The sequence below is a fragment of the Megalops cyprinoides genome, chromosome 22, assembly GCF_013368585.1.
Source record: "Megalops cyprinoides isolate fMegCyp1 chromosome 22, fMegCyp1.pri, whole genome shotgun sequence".
Lineage (NCBI taxonomy): Eukaryota > Metazoa > Chordata > Actinopteri > Elopiformes > Megalopidae > Megalops > Megalops cyprinoides.
The window spans coordinates 27,608,903-27,626,170 of NC_050604.1; the positions used below are offsets into that span (position 1 = coordinate 27,608,903).

The 17,268-nt window shown below is 49.2% G+C and overlaps 1 protein-coding gene across 2 annotated transcripts in view; it reads right to left on the minus strand.

Annotated features, from left to right (window-relative positions):
• Positions 1–12,872, minus strand: part of LOC118769458 (ankyrin-2-like) — a 91,286-nt gene extending 78,414 nt beyond the window's left edge. For both annotated transcript variants that reach the window (XM_036516562.1, XM_036516561.1), the window contains exons 1-2: positions 12,465–12,872; positions 5,442–5,495 (exon numbers count right to left, since the gene is read on the minus strand). In XM_036516562.1, coding sequence (XP_036372455.1) covers positions 5,442–5,495; positions 12,465–12,530 — 120 coding nt within the window. In that variant the 5' untranslated portion in view covers positions 12,531–12,872. The remainder of the gene's footprint in view (positions 1–5,441; positions 5,496–12,464) is intronic.
• Positions 12,873–17,268: the final 4,396 nt, after the last annotated feature.

The window sequence follows — 17,268 nt, forward strand, 5'->3', positions numbered from 1 at the left end:
TCACTCCCTGTTTAAAGGAGGACTAACCCCCCCTTCACTCCCTGTTTAAAGGAGGACTAACCCCCCCCTTCACTCTCTGTTTAAAGGAAGACTAACCCCCCCTCACTCCCTTTTTAAAGTAAGACTAACCCCCCTTCACTCTCTGTTTAAAGGAAGACTAACCCCCCCTTCACTCCCTGTTTAAAGGAGGACTAACCCCCCCATTCACTCTCTGTTTAAAGGAAGACTAACCCCCCCTTCACTCCCTGTTTAAAGGAGGACTAACCCCCCCTTCACTCCCTGTTTAAAGGAAGACTAACCCCCCCTTCACTCCCTGTTTAAAGGAGGACTAACCCCCCCTTCACTCTCTGTTTAAAGGAAGACTAACCCCCCCTTCACTCCCTGTTTAAGGAAAGGCTAACCCTCCCCTTCACTCTCTGTTTAAAGGAAGACTAACCCCCTTTTACTCTCTGTTTAGGGAAGATTAACCCCCCTTCACTCCCTGTTTAAGGGAAGACTAACCCCCCCTTTACTCTCTGTTTAAAGTAGACTAATCACTCCCCCTATACCTGCCTTCAGATTAAAACCATTTTATACATGGTCCTGGAACCTCAGAGTTATGAACACCTTGGTCAACCGAACAGGTGTGAAACCAGAATCACACAAAAATGCAGAAAATTGATATCTGAAGGTGACAAATAACAATGTCAGGGGAAATAAAAATTGAAATATTAAAACTAGAGAGAGTGACAGGACATAGCATCACAGAAGTAGTGTACAACACAGAGAAAAGTCACCAGTTCTGATGTCAAAAAAGACCAGGACAAAATCCAGTTCAAATCATTCATATCAAAAGGATGAGAACTCTGACAAAGCAATGTATTTGTGGTTCTCCCAGGTAAGAACCAAAGGTAACTACACTTAACAGTGGCCCAGTTGCCATGGAGAACGTAAAGCTTTTTTTGACACCCCTTCCACTAGCATCAGGTAACTGTAAAGTTTTGAAGCCCATCACCATTGAGGAGAAATTTAGCCCAAAGTAAGTGGGTGCACTGATGCTGCTTACACTGCACTGTGGATGGAGTTACGGGGAGTGATGGCCGCTGGGTTGGGGATGGAGGTACAGGGAGAGATGGCCGCTGGGTTGGGGATGGAGGTACGGGGAGAGATGGCTGCTGGGTTGGGGATGGAGGTGCGGGGAGAGGTGGCTGCTGGGTTGGGGATGGAGGTACAGGGAGAGATGGCCGCTGGGTTGGGGATGGAGGTAAGGGGAGAGATGGCTGCTGGGTTGGGGATGGAGGTACAGGGAGAGATGGCCGCTGGGTTGGGGATGGAGGTACAGGGAGAGATGGCCGCTGGGTTGGGGATGGAGGTACGGGGAGAGATGGCTGCTGGGTTGGGGATGGAGGTGCGGGGAGAGGTGGCTGCTGGGTTGGGGATGGAGGTATGGGGAGAGATGGCCGCTGGGTTGAGGATGGAGGTACGGGGAGAGATGGCCGCTGGGTTGTGCAGTAAACTGTGCAGTAAGTTTTGCATTTCAAACATTCAAATGTTTCACAGTTTAATGCTACTGGAATTTTTCTTTTTAAGCAGGCTACTCTGCAATATGACTGCTGCACATGTATGACATTATAAACAGTAAATCTTTGTTATTCATGGGAATTGAATGCATTTTGGTGTCAGTCAGAGTTATAAATGTTTCAGAGATACGAACAACCCTGAGTCCCACTGTGTTCGGAAGCTTCTGATCTATCTTCTGTGGTAGGGTAGCAACCTTTGAAAGTCTCTTTTGAAGCCACTGCTGAGTTGAGCACAGTCTCCTCAATCCCCTTATTGATTGCGGATGCTACACTGTAAAGGTGCAGGCAAACAGCACTCCCAATGCACAGCAGACAGAGCCTGCAGTCAGTGCACTGTGTAAATGAGAGTGGGGGGGTGTGCTTCCTTCCCCCAGCTCCAGGAGGCCCAAGAGATGCCGAAAGAACACCACCACCACAGCTAGCCCAAACCCAACCCCCCCCCCCGGTTGCGACACCTCCGTCAGCCAGCCCAAGCCTGAACACCCCCCCCTCGGCTCCAGGAGCCAAAGGCCCAGCGGCTGCTACTTTGTCCTGTTATAGCGGTTCTTACTGGTACTCACTTTCTAGCTAATTGTTAATTGTGACTGCGCTCTGCAGACCGTGACTGCACTCCTGCAGACCCGTGACTGCGCTCTTCAAACCGTGACTGCACTCCTGCAGACCCGTGACTGCACTCAGTAAAGCAATTCTGACACACAGCACAGTCCAGAAACTCACTGCCTGACACACACAGCACAGTCCTGCTGCTGTTACTGCTGCTGCTGTTACTGCTGTTACTGCTGCTGCTGCTGCTGCTGCTGCTGTTACTGCTGCTGTTACTGCTGCTGTTACTGCTGTTACTGCTGCTGCTGCTGCTGCTGCTGCTGTTACTGCTGTTACTGCTGCTGCTGCTGCTGCTGCTGTTACTGCTGCTGCTGCTGCTGCTGTTACTGCTGCTGCTGTTACTGCTGTTACTGCTGCTGTTACTGCTGCTGCTGCTGCTGCTGCTGCTGTTGCTGCTGCTGTTACTGCTGCTGCTGTTACTGCTGCTGCTGCTGTTACTGCTGCTGCTGCTGCTGTTACTGCTGCTGCTGCTGCTGCTGCTGTTACTGCTGCTGCTGCTGCTGCTGTTACTGCTGCTGTTACTGCTGCTGTTACTGCTGCTGCTGCTGTTACTGTTACTGCTGCTGCTGTTACTGCTGCTGCTGCTGTTACTGCTGCTGCTGCTGCTGCTGTTACTGCTGTTACTGCTGTTGTTAGTGTTGTTTGCTGTTGTTGTTGTTGCTGTTGATGTTGCCGTGTCAGCGTCTTCCCGGAATCAGCAGTGCGGATGTGGGTGTTTTAAGGGAGGGGCACTAATGCTCCCTCCTCCCGGCCGCTAATGGGCCGCTGATGCTCTGCATGCATCATTAATGACAGCAGCTTTATGTGCTTATGATGGTGCTGATCAGCTTTGTAAAGGGATACGTTACTGCTACACTCTTTAGGGGAGACACTGCTTTAAGAATGCATGAAGGCATTTTTATTTCCCATACAACTCATAAAGCATTGGATGCCATCGTTCTTTTTAAGAGGATTCCATGACAAATCAAATTGCCTGTGCCCAGATTCAGTTCCAAAAACAGCCAGTAGAGGGCAATGATGTGTCCAAATGATCCAGGTAAGGCCCACTGGCACAGAGAAACACACATTCTTCACAAAGGCACTGATTCTGACACATAGAAATGCAAAGTAACACACACTCATGCTGAAACACACATATACACACAGTAACACACACTCATGCTGAAACACACATATACACACAGTAACACACACTCATGCTGAAACACACATATACACTCAGTAACATACACGCTAAAACACACAGAAACATACACTCAAATGCTGACACACACACTCATGCCGAGACACACACAGAAACAGACACCACCTAGCTAAAAACATTCTGTCCCTGTTTTCCCCGACTCCCCCTCCCTGGCTCCTGTAGGAGGTGACCGCAGTGTCGGTGTTCCCGCTCATATACTCAGCCACAGTTTAACAGGACGGTCCTGCGGTAGTGCTGACGTCCTGCAGTTCACACCCGGCCTGCAGGGGAGCAGTGGAGCAGGGCAGGTTTGCCTGTGTATCCACATGTGTGTATTGATTGTAAACTCAGGATGGACTTTCACTGTCTGATGGGAGCAGGAGCAGATTATCATCAGCCTGAGTTATCGACCCCCCCCCACACATTAGCGCTAATGCAGGGGGGTCCAGTCAGAGGCCTGTCCATCACTGAGCGGAAGAGGGCAGCGCAAAAAAAGCTAATGGAGGAAAAGCACTTCAGCGTTATGGCAGTCCTGTGCTACACGCTCTACCCAACGAAAACCCACACACTCCAGACAGAGAGACCACACCCCACCCCACACACAGCGAGAGAGACCACACCCTTCAGCACACAGTGAGAGAGACCACACCCTTCAGCACAGAAAGAGAGAGAGAGACCACACCCTTCAGCACAGAAAGAAAGAGAGAGAGAGACCACACCCTACAGTGCAGTCCACACACAGCGACTTTTTCCAGCCAAGAAGAGAAGCGAAATAATACAGGCAAAAAGGACATTTAATAATGTAATACTAAGATTACCCTGACTCTGTTCAAACGTAGCAATCCTGTTGTCTGTCTTTCTGCAGTGCTGTGATTGGATTATAAATTACTCCTATTCTGAGGACAACGCCGAAGACTGAAGGTGCCCCTTCAGTTCAGAAGGGAGAAAGACGCTCTGCCACCAAATACAGGCTGCACTCATTAAATTTAAATAATATGATTTTATGCATTAAAATCATATTAACCGTCTCAGGTGCGAGTGCTCTGAACATGCCGACCTGTGGCAGGTTTCCTGTGAGACTGCCAGGGCCTCAGTTTTACCTGTAGCACCTCATCAAACTGAACATCAAAATACAATCTGCCTCCTCATGCAAAAAGGAACATAGCCATCATTCATATCCAAAATTTCCTTGGACTGAAACAAAAACTCTCAGGTATTGATTTCACAATGCAATTATTTTCTGCTCAGTGGAATCTGCCACTGTGAAAATAGCCCACAAACCTGGCCTTTCCTCAGCGTGAGCCACAAACCCGGCCTTTCCTCAGCGTGAGCCACAAACCCGGCCTTTCCTCAGTGCGAGACACAAACCCGGCCTTTCCTCAGTGCGAGACACAAACCCGGCCTTTCCTCAGCGTGAGCCACAAACCCGGCCTTTCCTCAGTGCGAGACACAAACCCGGCCTTTCCTCAGCGCGAGCCACAAACCCGGCCTTTCCTCAGCGCGAGACACAAACCCGGCCTTTCCTCAGCGCGAGCCACAAACCCGGCCTTTCCTCAGCGCGAGCCACAAACCCGGCCTTTCCTCAGCGTGAGCCACAAACCCGGCCTTTCCTCAGCGCGAGATAGCAGGAAGCAGCCTCACTGAGAGAAGCATGAAAGCTTCCACATCCAGTCACCAAGTCACACTTTTTAAAATTTTTTGATCACAGGTGCATGAGCATAGTGTCTTTTTCAGCTACATGTCACTGCGTGCCACCAGACTCATACACTGTCAATATCTGTGTGTATTATATTCAACACTTTATTCCCATGGCAACACATTGCATTTTGTTGTGACTTCACAATGTGAGAATGGCATGATGGGAACACGGGTGCTTCAGCACTCAGGGGAAAAGGGGACAAAGGCTAACAAAGGGTTAAGTATGGAGCATTTCTGAAAATCTACACAGTACTGAGACACACTGAAACGCACCGAAATAGCAGTGTCCTCCTCACCAGCCATACAATTCACACCCAACCAACAGTATCTATTCTAACACAATGCCAGGCCAGTCCCAGGCATCTTAATGCAAACAGAGAGGTGATTACTCAAAGTACCTTACGCAACATGGTGGTCACTTGATCCGCTCTGTCCTCCTGGTCTGAACTTACCTGTGAAAAGAGAGAGAGAGAGAAAGAGAACGAGAGGAAGATCAATACTATAGATTGAAAAAGCTGAACACGATGACATCAGAGGAAGATGTAAAAACACATCCCTTAGTAAACCCTGAGCTGCATTAGCTGCCCGGATACGGGAGAGACAGGTCTGGGTTTGTCATTCAGAACTGGGAAGATCTGAAAGCTTTTCTGCGTCATGTTGACACACACAATCTGTGAGAGAACAGGGAATGAAGCTTCACTCCAACTGAGACTCAGGCAAACACAAGCCACACTATGGCCATGTTTCTGTGTGGACATAATGCGTAACAGTCACCCCTAAAATATGGACACACTGTGTCACTATGACCCCTGAATTATGGACACAGTGTGTCACTATGACCCCTGAATTATGGACACAGTGTGTCACAATCACCCCTGAATTATGGACACAGTGTGTCACAATCACCCCTGAATTATGGACACAGTGTGTCACAATCACCCCTGAATTATGGACACAGTGTGTCACTATGACCCCTGAATTATGGACACAGTGTGTCACTATGACCCCTGAATTATGGACACAGTGTGTCACAATCACCCCTGAATTATGGACACAGTGTGTCACAATCACCCCTGAATTATGGACACAGTGTGTCACTATGACCCCTGAATTATGGACACACTGCATCACAATCACAGCCGCTGAGGTTTAAGATCGCAGAATGTGGGCTTGTGTCATATGGGCTTTACAGTGGAAAGAATGTAGCTTCTCAGTCTCTGTCATAGTGACAGAGCTGCAGAAGAGTCAGGTCTTTCCCTCAGAAACAGCCGGCTAGTCTGAGAGCAGCCCTCTGTACTACTGCCACACTGTTTCAGTGTTGTTGTGACACTGTGTTTGTGTGCATGCAGACGCAGCATCTGAGGGCAGCCTTCCAGCCAGCCACGCTGTCCTGTCTGCGTGTCTGCCCTGGCTGGCCCAGAGCATGATGGGTAGGGACATTGCCATGCAGACAGTTCTGTTCCAGAAGAGAACCTTCAGTCTTTTTTGCTTCTGAGAAGATCATTGATTTTTACCATTTCAGGCTTCACCATTTCCCCTCACTGTAAGCCCTAAGGAACAGGCTGCATGAATAATTAAAATCCCGAAATGCTACATCCCGTAAACATGGCCAAAGAGTCCCTCTAGTGGCCACAATATTCCTAACACAGTGGAGTGGTCAATCAGCTGATGATAAGCTGCCCATAAGCACACAGAGTCAAGGCCGTCATGACGGTAGGGTGGCGTAGTGGTAATAAGTAGCTTAGGTTTGACTCCCTGCTGGGGCACTGCTGTTGTACTCTTGGGCAGGGTACTTTACCCCAAATTGCCTCAGTAAATATCCAGCTGTATAAATGGATAACATGTAAAACTGCAACTCATGTAAGTTGCTCTGGATAAGAGCGTCTGGTAAATGCCAGTAATGTAATGTAATGTAATTATGTCACTGCCACACTTAACAACAGTAAATGCAAGCTTTCCAACGTCTGGGTCAATAATGTCTTAATAACCTGAGCTCACAAAGACACACATAACACCAAAAGCCAGAGCGTCATATGTTCAGTGCCTGGGTGGAGACAGTGCTGTTGCACTTAAGACAGTTTTTATTGCAGTTTGAGTCCCAGCCATGTCGTGGGTGGAGAGAGCACAGTTGTGGACATCTGAAAAATATTTAAATGCAGTAATGTAATATCCAAGAAATGCCCCCATCTGTGCTGTATAAGAAATGAAAATTAGAAAACAGTGTTTATGGCTTATTTCTCTCTTCCTTTATGCATATGATCACCCAGCTGTGTCAGAGTAACTCTGAGAAATGCTGCCAGGTCTCTGCTCAGGCAGCTCTCCCTAAACTCGGCCTAACATGGCAGCACAGAGCAGCGGTACAGCGCTCTCATCAGCTCTTTCAAGGCACTTTAGTTTAGACCTCCAATTCCTATTGAAACTATAGGAGTCACAGACACACAGGAGTCACAGCAGGAGTCACATATACACAGGAGTCACAGCTGGAGTCACAGACACAGGATCACAGCAGGAGTCACAGCAGGAGTCACAGACACACAGGAGTCACGGCAGGAGTCACAGACACAGGATCACAGCAGGAGTCACAGAAACACAGGAGTCACAGACACACAGGAGACACAGAAACACAGGAGTCACAGCAGGAGTCACAGACACACAGGATCACAGCCACACTCTGGAGTCACAGTCACACTGGGGCTTTAGTTTTGTGTCTGTAGTACTGCGTGTGCCTCCTGGCTGAAACCTCGCCAGTCTCTCTTATTCAGCGGAGATTACAGCAGAACCTGACTGCACCTGTGGGTCGGACAGCTGGACACAGCTCACCTGCACCTACTGCCTGTGCCTCACCTGTGCACACACCTCTGAGCGCACCTGCTCAAGGCCACACCCCACCTGCCAATCAGAAAACCACACCCCCTACAGTGCCCTGTGCCACCGGCAGGCCACGCCCACTACCTGTGCATGTCAAACACACCTCCGCCTGAAGCGCGTTACATCAGTCAGTGCAGTGCAGGGGGAGGGGCCGCATCAGCCGCTGTGATTAAGCAAAGTGCAGAGCAGGGCCCTGCATTATGGCCCACAATGCAACAGCACTGCTGCTGCTCAGACTAATGCGATCAGCCAGACTCACCATTAGCCATTACCTCCTGCAGGTCATGTGACTCACACAGGCTTCCAAAGAGGAAGAGACAGCAGCCTCATTCACTCACACACCCAAACCAGGAGAAGCAGGTCTGCACACAGATACACAGATACACAGATACACACACCCACACACACACACACACACACACGCACAGATACACAAATACACACACACACGCACACACAGACACATACACATGCACCAGTGGGTGCAGAGCACAGACCCGAGGACCAGTGCTGACCAGCCCCGATCAGAAATGATCATTTTACAGAAAGCGCAGCTCTCAGAGGCTCTCCTGGGCAACAGTGAAAGAGGAAAACACCCCCCGCCCCATAACCACTAGGGTGTGAGTGCACTCTGTGTCCCTGTTCTCTGAGCTCTGAGTTATCTCTCTCTCTCTGCTCTGAGTTATCTCTCTCTCTGCTCTCTCTGAGCTCTCTGCTATGAGTTCTCTCTCTCTCTGCTCTGAGTTCTCTGTCTCTGCTCTCTGCTCTGAGTTATCTCTCTCTCTGCTCTCTCCGAGCCCTCTGCTCTGAGCTCTCTCTCTCTCTGTGCTCTCTCTCTCTCTGCTCTCTCCGAGCTCTCTGCTCTCTCCGAGCTCTCTGCTCTGAGTTCTCTCTCTCTCTGTGCTCTCTCTCTCTCTCTGCTCTGAGTTCTCTCTCTCTCTGCTCTCTCCGAGCTCTCTGCTCTGAGTTCTCTCTCTCTCTGCTCTCTCCGAGCTCTCTGCTCTGAGTTCTCTCTCTCACTGTGCTCTCTCTCTCTCTCTGCTCTCTCTGAGCTCTCTGCTCTGAGTTATCTCTCTCTGCTCTCTCTGAGTTCTCTCTCTCTCTGCTCTCTCTGAGCTCTCTGCTCTGAGTTCTCTCTCTCACTGTGCTCTCTCCCTCTCACTGTGCTCTCTCTGAGCTCTCTGCTCTGAGTTCTCTCTCTCACTGTGCTCTCTCTCTCTCTCTGCTCTCTCTGAGCTCTCTGCTCTGAGTTATCTCTCTCTGCTCTCTCTGAGTTCTCTCTCTCTCTGCTCTCTCTGAGCTCTCTGCTCTGAGTTCTCTCTCTCACTGTGCTCTCTCCCTCTCACTGTGCTCTCTCTCTCTCTCTGTGCTCTCTCTCTCTCTGCTCTCTCTGAGTTATCTCTCTCAGTTCTCTGTTCTGAGTTCTCTCTCTCTCTGCTCTCTCTGAGTTCTCTACTCGAGATTCTCTCAGTCTTGCAGATCCAGCCCTTTCAGCTAAACCACTGAGGGGTGCGAACCAGGAAACAGCCCCCATGTACTGTAAGACCCCATCAGCCTCTAACCAGCGGCTCCAAACCAGCTCCAACCTGATCGGTGTTCTGCACCCGGCCACAGCGCCTTGCCATGCTGGTACTTACAGGCTGAGGATCCTGGAGAGAGTGAGCGAGAGTGAGGGAGAGAGAGTGAGGGAGAGGGAGAGAGAGGGAAGGAGGGAGACCATCAGGATGTACTTACTGCCTGACCTGAGTGAAGAGGCAGTGGCAAATACCGGCCCTTTCACTGCCATTCACACTCCCTCTCAACCAATCAGCACACACTCCCTCTCAACCAATCAGCACATGCTCCCTCTCCACCAATCACCACACACAGTCCTTTCACTCTCCCACACAAACACCACACATCCACACATACAATATATGGACAAAAGTATTCGGATGCCTGACCATTACATTGTAATGACATTGTATTCAAATACATATACTTTAATATGGAGTTGGTCCCCCTTTTGCAGCTATAACAGCTTCCACTCTTCTTGGAAGGCTTTCCACAAGATTTTGGAGTGTTTCTGTGGGAATTTGTGCCCATTCATTCTGTAGAGCATTTATGAGGTCAGGCACTGATGTTGGACGAGAAGGCCTGTCTTGCAATCTCCCTTCATGTTCATCCCAAAGGTGCTCGATGGGGTTGAGGTCAGGGCTCTGTGCGGGCCAGTCAAGTTCTTCCACATCGAACTCATCAAACCATGTCTTTATAGTCCTTGCTTTGTGCACTGGGGCACAGTGATGTTCTAATAGAAAAGGGCCTTCTCCAAACTGTTGCCACAAAGTTGTTAGCATAGCATTGTCCAAAATGTCTTGGTATGCTGAAGCATTAAGATTTCCCTTCACTGGAGATGTCCATATAGTGTATGTGCATAGATATTTATACACTGCTCTCCTCACCGTTTTCCCAACTGCATCACTCCTGCGATCTCATCCTCACACCGGCGGGTCTTATCCTCCTCACACGGGCTGCCCCTGCATTTCAGAGTCTCTCCTGCACTCTCATCCTCACACCGGCGGGTCTTATCCTCCTCACACGGGCTGCCCCTGCATTTCAGAGTCTCCTGCGGGGGTTTTACCCTTTTATCAGCCCCCTGTGCTCTCACATCTGTCCAGACGCTCCGGGAAGCAGCCCTCAGGCTTTCTGTCCTTCCTTCAGCCCTTAGACAAACACCACTTTTAGATTTTTAAATGTTGTTTAAATTCGTTGTTTAATATTGTTTTAAATTTATTTATTTAAAAGTTTGCATTCTGTATGTTAACATATCTTCCACTTTTACACCTTGCTTTACTTTTACTTTTTTATTTTATCTTCCTTTCCTTTCCTTTGTGATGCAAGATTTTATGTAAATAGATAGCTTTATTACACACCACACACACTCACACAAACATACAAATGCACATGCCCTCTCTCTCACACACCAAATGCACTCTCTCTTACACACATGCAAACACACACGCGCACACACACAACCTACACACACACAGTTTGTCATCGTTCCTGTTAATCTTTCCATCTTTCATAGGGGAAACAGTCGCAAATCAGCTGCCATGGGAACATACTGACACAAAGTACAATTACTGCGGAGCGTCACTCCTACAGCGCAGCTTCGGAAGCCCCACCCAGGGAATACATCGTTTCTACTGTCATTCCCACCCCCATACGCTGCCCGCTGTACCGGCCAGTGCGAAACACTGCCAGCCTTTAATATATGACCAAATAAAATGACTAATACGCTGAATGGGCAGGTGTTCTGCGCTGAGCCGAGTGAAGTCCAGGCCGGAGAACACCAGCTAGCCTGACAGCAAGCCAACAGAAGCAGGTGTGGCGCTGTCAAAATCGCGGGTGTTGATCTGATTTTTAACTGACGTACACAGATGCCACAGAGATATTCACCTGAAGCTGGGAAGAGACTTAACTTCTGCACCCGTGAAATAACAATAATCTGTTAAAACAGGACTAGAGGCGCTTTCATCCAAGTGAAAAAGTCCTCCAAGTTAATGATACTGTACGTGGGCATCGGTACATAGCGAGAGCAGTGCTGTCTAAAGCTCACACAAAGGTCGGGAAAGGAAATAAACAGCGCGGAAATACAGAAGGTCGTCAATGACACCACCCGCATTTCTGAAAGATGCGAGCCTTACATAACCACTACTTAAGTGTGTAAAACAGCACGAAGCGAGGAAGACGGAATTCGGAAACCCCTCTTCCCCCGCCCAGGCTCTCCCCAGCCCCTGACCCCCGTCAGCCCAGAAACCCGGGTTCGACAGCGAGGCGCAGACAGCCAGCGGGCACAGTCGGTCCGCAGCTGCTTGGCACGGTGCCCTGGCAGTCGGTCTAAGCTTATAGATCCAGCGCTACACCTGCTATGCGGATACTAGGTGTAAAGACCACAGACAACTGAGCAGTAATACCGTGGCCAGCGGCCACATAAGCGGCAGTTCGGCCCCGCGTCATCAAGCACACAAGACGGCTGAGGGCGCCTCCTCACACGGATAAACGGCAAACGTGTACTCTCGCCCCTCCTACGAAATGGTTGAAGACCGTAATCGTGAAAACGCACCAGCACTACATGAGAAATTCTCTACTGCGTCAGATCTAACCGTGACCCTGAGGTGACTTCAATCCGTCGTTTGTAAACCTGAAGCACACGGACGGTGGTTCCGTCTAATGCGCTTTTAAATGGCCAAATAATCTCTAGAACCCGCGATTCATTCCTGCACCAAAAATCAAACCAGCTTTAACAGATGGAAAACACAGGACAGCTGTTTCCGCGGAGCGCGCTCCCTCGCGCGGAGCACCTTGAAGATTCGGTAACCAGGGCAACGCCTTTACTCTCCTCCCTCCGCATGCGACACCGAGACGGAGCCGACGCAGATCCGAGCGGCCGCTGCTCCTCCGCCCGCCAAGCGCCCGCCAAGCGCCCGCAAAGAGCCCGCCAAGAGCCGCTGCCCTCCTTTCACGGGTGGAAACGATGAGACGTTACTGTAAATTGCGTTAGCTTGACCCACCTGGCGAATGCGGTGCTGGGGTGTTGGGGACGCTTCTTCCGGCGATGGGCGGGTTGGAGTAGCCATGTTCGAGTCTCTGTCAGTGTCGCCTTAGACGTGACTTTCTTCGTGCGACTTAAACGCTCCGTCTCCGTGCAGCGGCGATGGCGGTGCGAGAGAAGCTGCCAGGCCGATCAGGGGGATTCAGCCGGGCCCTCAGAACCCCTGCGCGGCGGCCCGGCGCATACTGCCCGCGGCCAGCAGAACGGCGGAGCGACCTCTAGCAGGAGTATGTGTGTGTGTGTGTGTGTGTGAGAGAGAGAGAGTGTGTGTGTGTGTGCGCTCGGGCTGCACACTGCGGTGCTGAATGCTGTAGCGCGAAGTGAAGGGCGATCCAGCACAGAGCCGCGCGGAGCTGCTCATGATGAGATCACAGAGCTGCACGCACTGGGCGGATAGTTCTGCTCCCCCCCCCCCCCCCCCCCTCACACACACACACACACACACACACACACACACAAACACACAAACACAAACACAAACACACACAAACACAAACACAAACACATACAAACACACACACACAAACACACAAACACACACACACACAAACACACACACACACACACACACACACACACACACACACACACACACACACACACACACAAACACAAACAAACACACACACACACTTTTGTGCGGGTTAACGAGCCCGTCCCGTGTATGACTGATAAACAAATGCCTTCACCTGAGCCGCGTGCACGATTAAACAATAACAATAACTAGATTCTCCATCACCCATCAAGGACAATCAAAATCCATCAATACACAGAAAAACCAACCCAGTAACAGGTAATACACACAGGTTTCAGAACACTGCTAACCATCAACAAATTTGAGTAACTTAAATCATAAAACAAATAAAAATATCATATCTTGAACATTGGGATAATGAAACCAATACAAATGAAACCAAAACAGAACTTAATTGCAGTCAGGATTAGTGACCGAGGTGTCAGGGATAGAGAGGAGTCTGTCAGGCCGGTCACTGCGCAGAGCTGCAGTCTGTCAGGCCGGTCACTGCGCAGAGCTGCAGTCTGTCAGGCCGGTCACTGCGCAGAGCTGCAGTCTGTCAGGCCGGTCACTGCGCAGAACTGCAGCAGGTTAGCAGGAGTGACATCACTTACACAGATCAGCACCATCTGAAGCCTGAAAAATTCACCTACACCAGCACCAACACACACACACACAAACACAGATACAGACATGTACCCACACACACACACACAGTTACAGACATATCCACTCTCTCTCTCTGACATGTAACCACTCACACACACACCCGTCGCAGACAGTGCTCTGATTTCAGGTTAGCTCAGAAACCCCCAGTCTCTCTCTCTCCAGCTACTCCAGGAAGCAGCAGCAGTGGTGATGGCGGGCTGGCTGAGCTGGCCTGTGAGAGCCAACAGACAACGCACTACACAGGTGCAAAGGATCATGGGATACCATGCACAGTAGCGCAGTGGTCATATATGAGAATTTACTTACAAACACTCCTGTATTGTACAGAGGACATTTCAGGTGAATGCTGATTTTTTGGAAGTAACATGCCATTTTTACAATTTGATTCAAAAATTTTGTATAACCATGAAAAAGTGCCCTACTTTACAACTTGTGCATAATATTCGTGTGTAAGACCACTGTCAATCCCTGCCTCTTCCCCACTTCGCTTTTATCTGCAAACATTACATTTTCATCAGATAATACAATCAATATCGTCCCAGGCTAGTCAGCAAACGTGAATATCACAGGTAGCACAAATTATGTGATGATAGCATCCTGGCTGAAAAAGGGCTGAGTTAATCAGCTTGTACTCCACCATCTTTGGAGAGGTAAGTACCTGAGAAATGATGTCATAATGAACCCACAGAGTCACACAGTGATGTCATGATTAACTCAGACACATTCAAACAGCATGGATTTCTCTTTCATTAATTTAGGATTTGAATCCAGGTTTAACCATAAGAATCCCTCTGTACTTACCCAGACCAAACAGCACACACGTTAAGGCTTATGCATCTAACATGATTTCTGCTCAGATTATTGCATGGTCACTTCACTGGGTTCAAGGTGGGACACCAGTCCAGTATCAATTCAATTTGCTAATGGATTCATTCTGCATTCTGCTTATAGCCAAATATGATTATAGTTATCTGAACAGAGAAAGGAGTGGTGTGTGTGTGCGCGTGAGTGTGTGTGTGTGTTTGCTGAGGGGGAGGATGTCTACAGGACGTGTTGCATTTTATCTTTACGCGTTTCTGATAATGTGCTGTGCTAATGCTTTGGCTTCAGAGAGACCACATTGTCTATCTGATTTGTCTTTCAGCTGGCAAAGAACTTACAGGAAGAAGCAGTTCAGCCTCACCATGGTGTCCCTGAAGCTGAAAAGGTAAAGTTGTCTCATTCTGCCTTAAACCACTCTGAGTTTGCTAGTTAAGTAGCTATTTCTGAGTGCCAACAGGAACATGTATATTTTACAATCGGGTTCCATGAACTAACGGACAGATCAGCGTATTCCATGTGTCAGACGGTGACCTGTGACCCTGTAGGCCACATAGACTCCACTCTGACCTCCCTTGGTTTTTATGAGAATTTCATCACTTCAGAGGCGCGTCCTCCTTTTCTCCTCGCACCTCTCCCCCGCTTCCTCAGCGAAAGGCATCGATGGGCAAGACGCGAGGAGGAAGAGGGAGGTGTGTAACGCAGTGAAGGAAACGGAAAGTCCTGGTTTATTTAAACATCGTCAGCGCTGTACAACCGTTAGCAGCAATCCCCAACCGTCTTCAGGAAAGACGTGTGTCTTTGCAGGCTCTAGTCAGAGAAAAATATCCATCAGATGTATGCAGCTGCTGTCCAGACATAATTCATTTGCATTGTCATTTCACTTCGGCTGCTTATGTTGTTTATGTTACACATTTGCATGCATTTCTGCAGACACTGCAGTTTCTGAGACGCCCGTTTGGCAGTTTATGCCACACATTTGCTGGAGGACACTGGAGGCCCCACCCCACCTCCTGCACCCACCCCACCTCCTGCACCCACCCCACCTCCTGCATACGCCTCCCACAGAAGCGGAGCTCCTTAAGGCGGTGAGCGGTTATCCTTTTCTCTAACAGAGGATGCAGGAATCAAGGAGAGGACGCACTTTAGCACTTTTGGAATCCAGCCAATGATCTGATTCGTAAAGCGGGGAAAATTGTGTGGGTGTGGTCTAAGCTGGAATGAGCCAATGAGATTTGAGTTTATCAACCTCAGGCTATGGGCGGGACACTGGAGGAACAGCACCCTCTCCCAGCTCAACGCTGCTACTGCACCTCACAGCAGCACAGAGCAGCTCACAGCAGCACAGAGCACCCACCTCACAGCAGCACAGAGCACCCACCTCACAGCAGCACAGAGCAGCTCACAGCAGCACAGAGCGGCTCACAGCAGCACAGAGCGGCTCACAGCAGCACAGAGCACCCACCTCACAGCAGCACAGAGCGGCTCACAGCAGCACAGAGCACCCACCTCACAGCAGCACAGAGCAGCTCACAGCAGCACAGAGTGGCTCCCTGTCCATACAGCTTGGTGAGGGACACGTTCTGTGAGATGCCCACGATAAACGTGTCCAATCAAAAGCCTGGCCCTACACACTGCGAAGGGAAACTCCAGCGTCAGGCTGCCATGTTTGCATGACCCATCTGTGTGGCTGAGCCTTCATTGGCTGGACAGTACTGAGGTGGAGCCCTCGCTGACCAATGGCTTCGCTTCACTTGCAGTTGCAGTTTTTATTGTTCTATTTATTATCATACGTCTGTTTATTGTCCTTATTAAGTTTTAGGTTTATGTTGTGTACCTCCATTCCCACCATGATCTATCCATCCATCTATCCATCTCATCTGTCCTTTGGTACAATCCTGTGGAAACACCTTCTCCCTGCATGCAGTCCACACCACTGTCAACATGAATAACTTCAGTACCTTTGAATTTGACCTCCATTTATACAAGAATTTTATATACATTTATATGTGGCAAAAGGAATAAAACTCAAATTGCTCATTCTGTGATGTATGGAATTTCTGAATATAAACACAAGTGGGTAAAATCACTTTTGAATAAACACTGCCCTCTAGTGTTAGCCTTACAATGACTTTTTACACCAATTTCTTTAAAGGACATTAAGCCAAAATCCTCAAGTGCACTTGATATAAAATAAATTAAAACAATTACATTCAATTTCCTATGGCCGGGCTTATATTTCCATATGACCAGAAATGTTTTCAACAATGAAATGGTGTGCAGTCTGCACATGCAGTTACACTTTCTGCACCCTACAGCGCATTAATAAAGTTTAATAAAGTTCAGACGTATGGGAGAATGAGTGGCAATATGGCTGATTTAAGAAATCTGAGCCTGGGTCCGGTATATAAAAAATGATTCACATGTATAATGCATGTTGCAGGAAAAGCAGGGAACAGATTCAGAGCTTTTCACTCTGACATGTGAAAGTACATGCAAGCATACAGGGATGAAGACAGGCTGAGCACATGCAAGCTCCGTTTTTAAATGGGGACAGTAACACAGGCAGCACACCCCCAAACCCACCCTGACACGCCCACACTGAGCCACGCCCACACAGATACGCCCACGCAGAGCCACACCCACACCCCCAAACCCACCCTGACACGCCCACACTGAGCCACGCCCACACAGATACGCCCACGCAGAGCCACACCCACACCCCCAAACCCACCCTGACACGCCCACACTGAGCCACGCC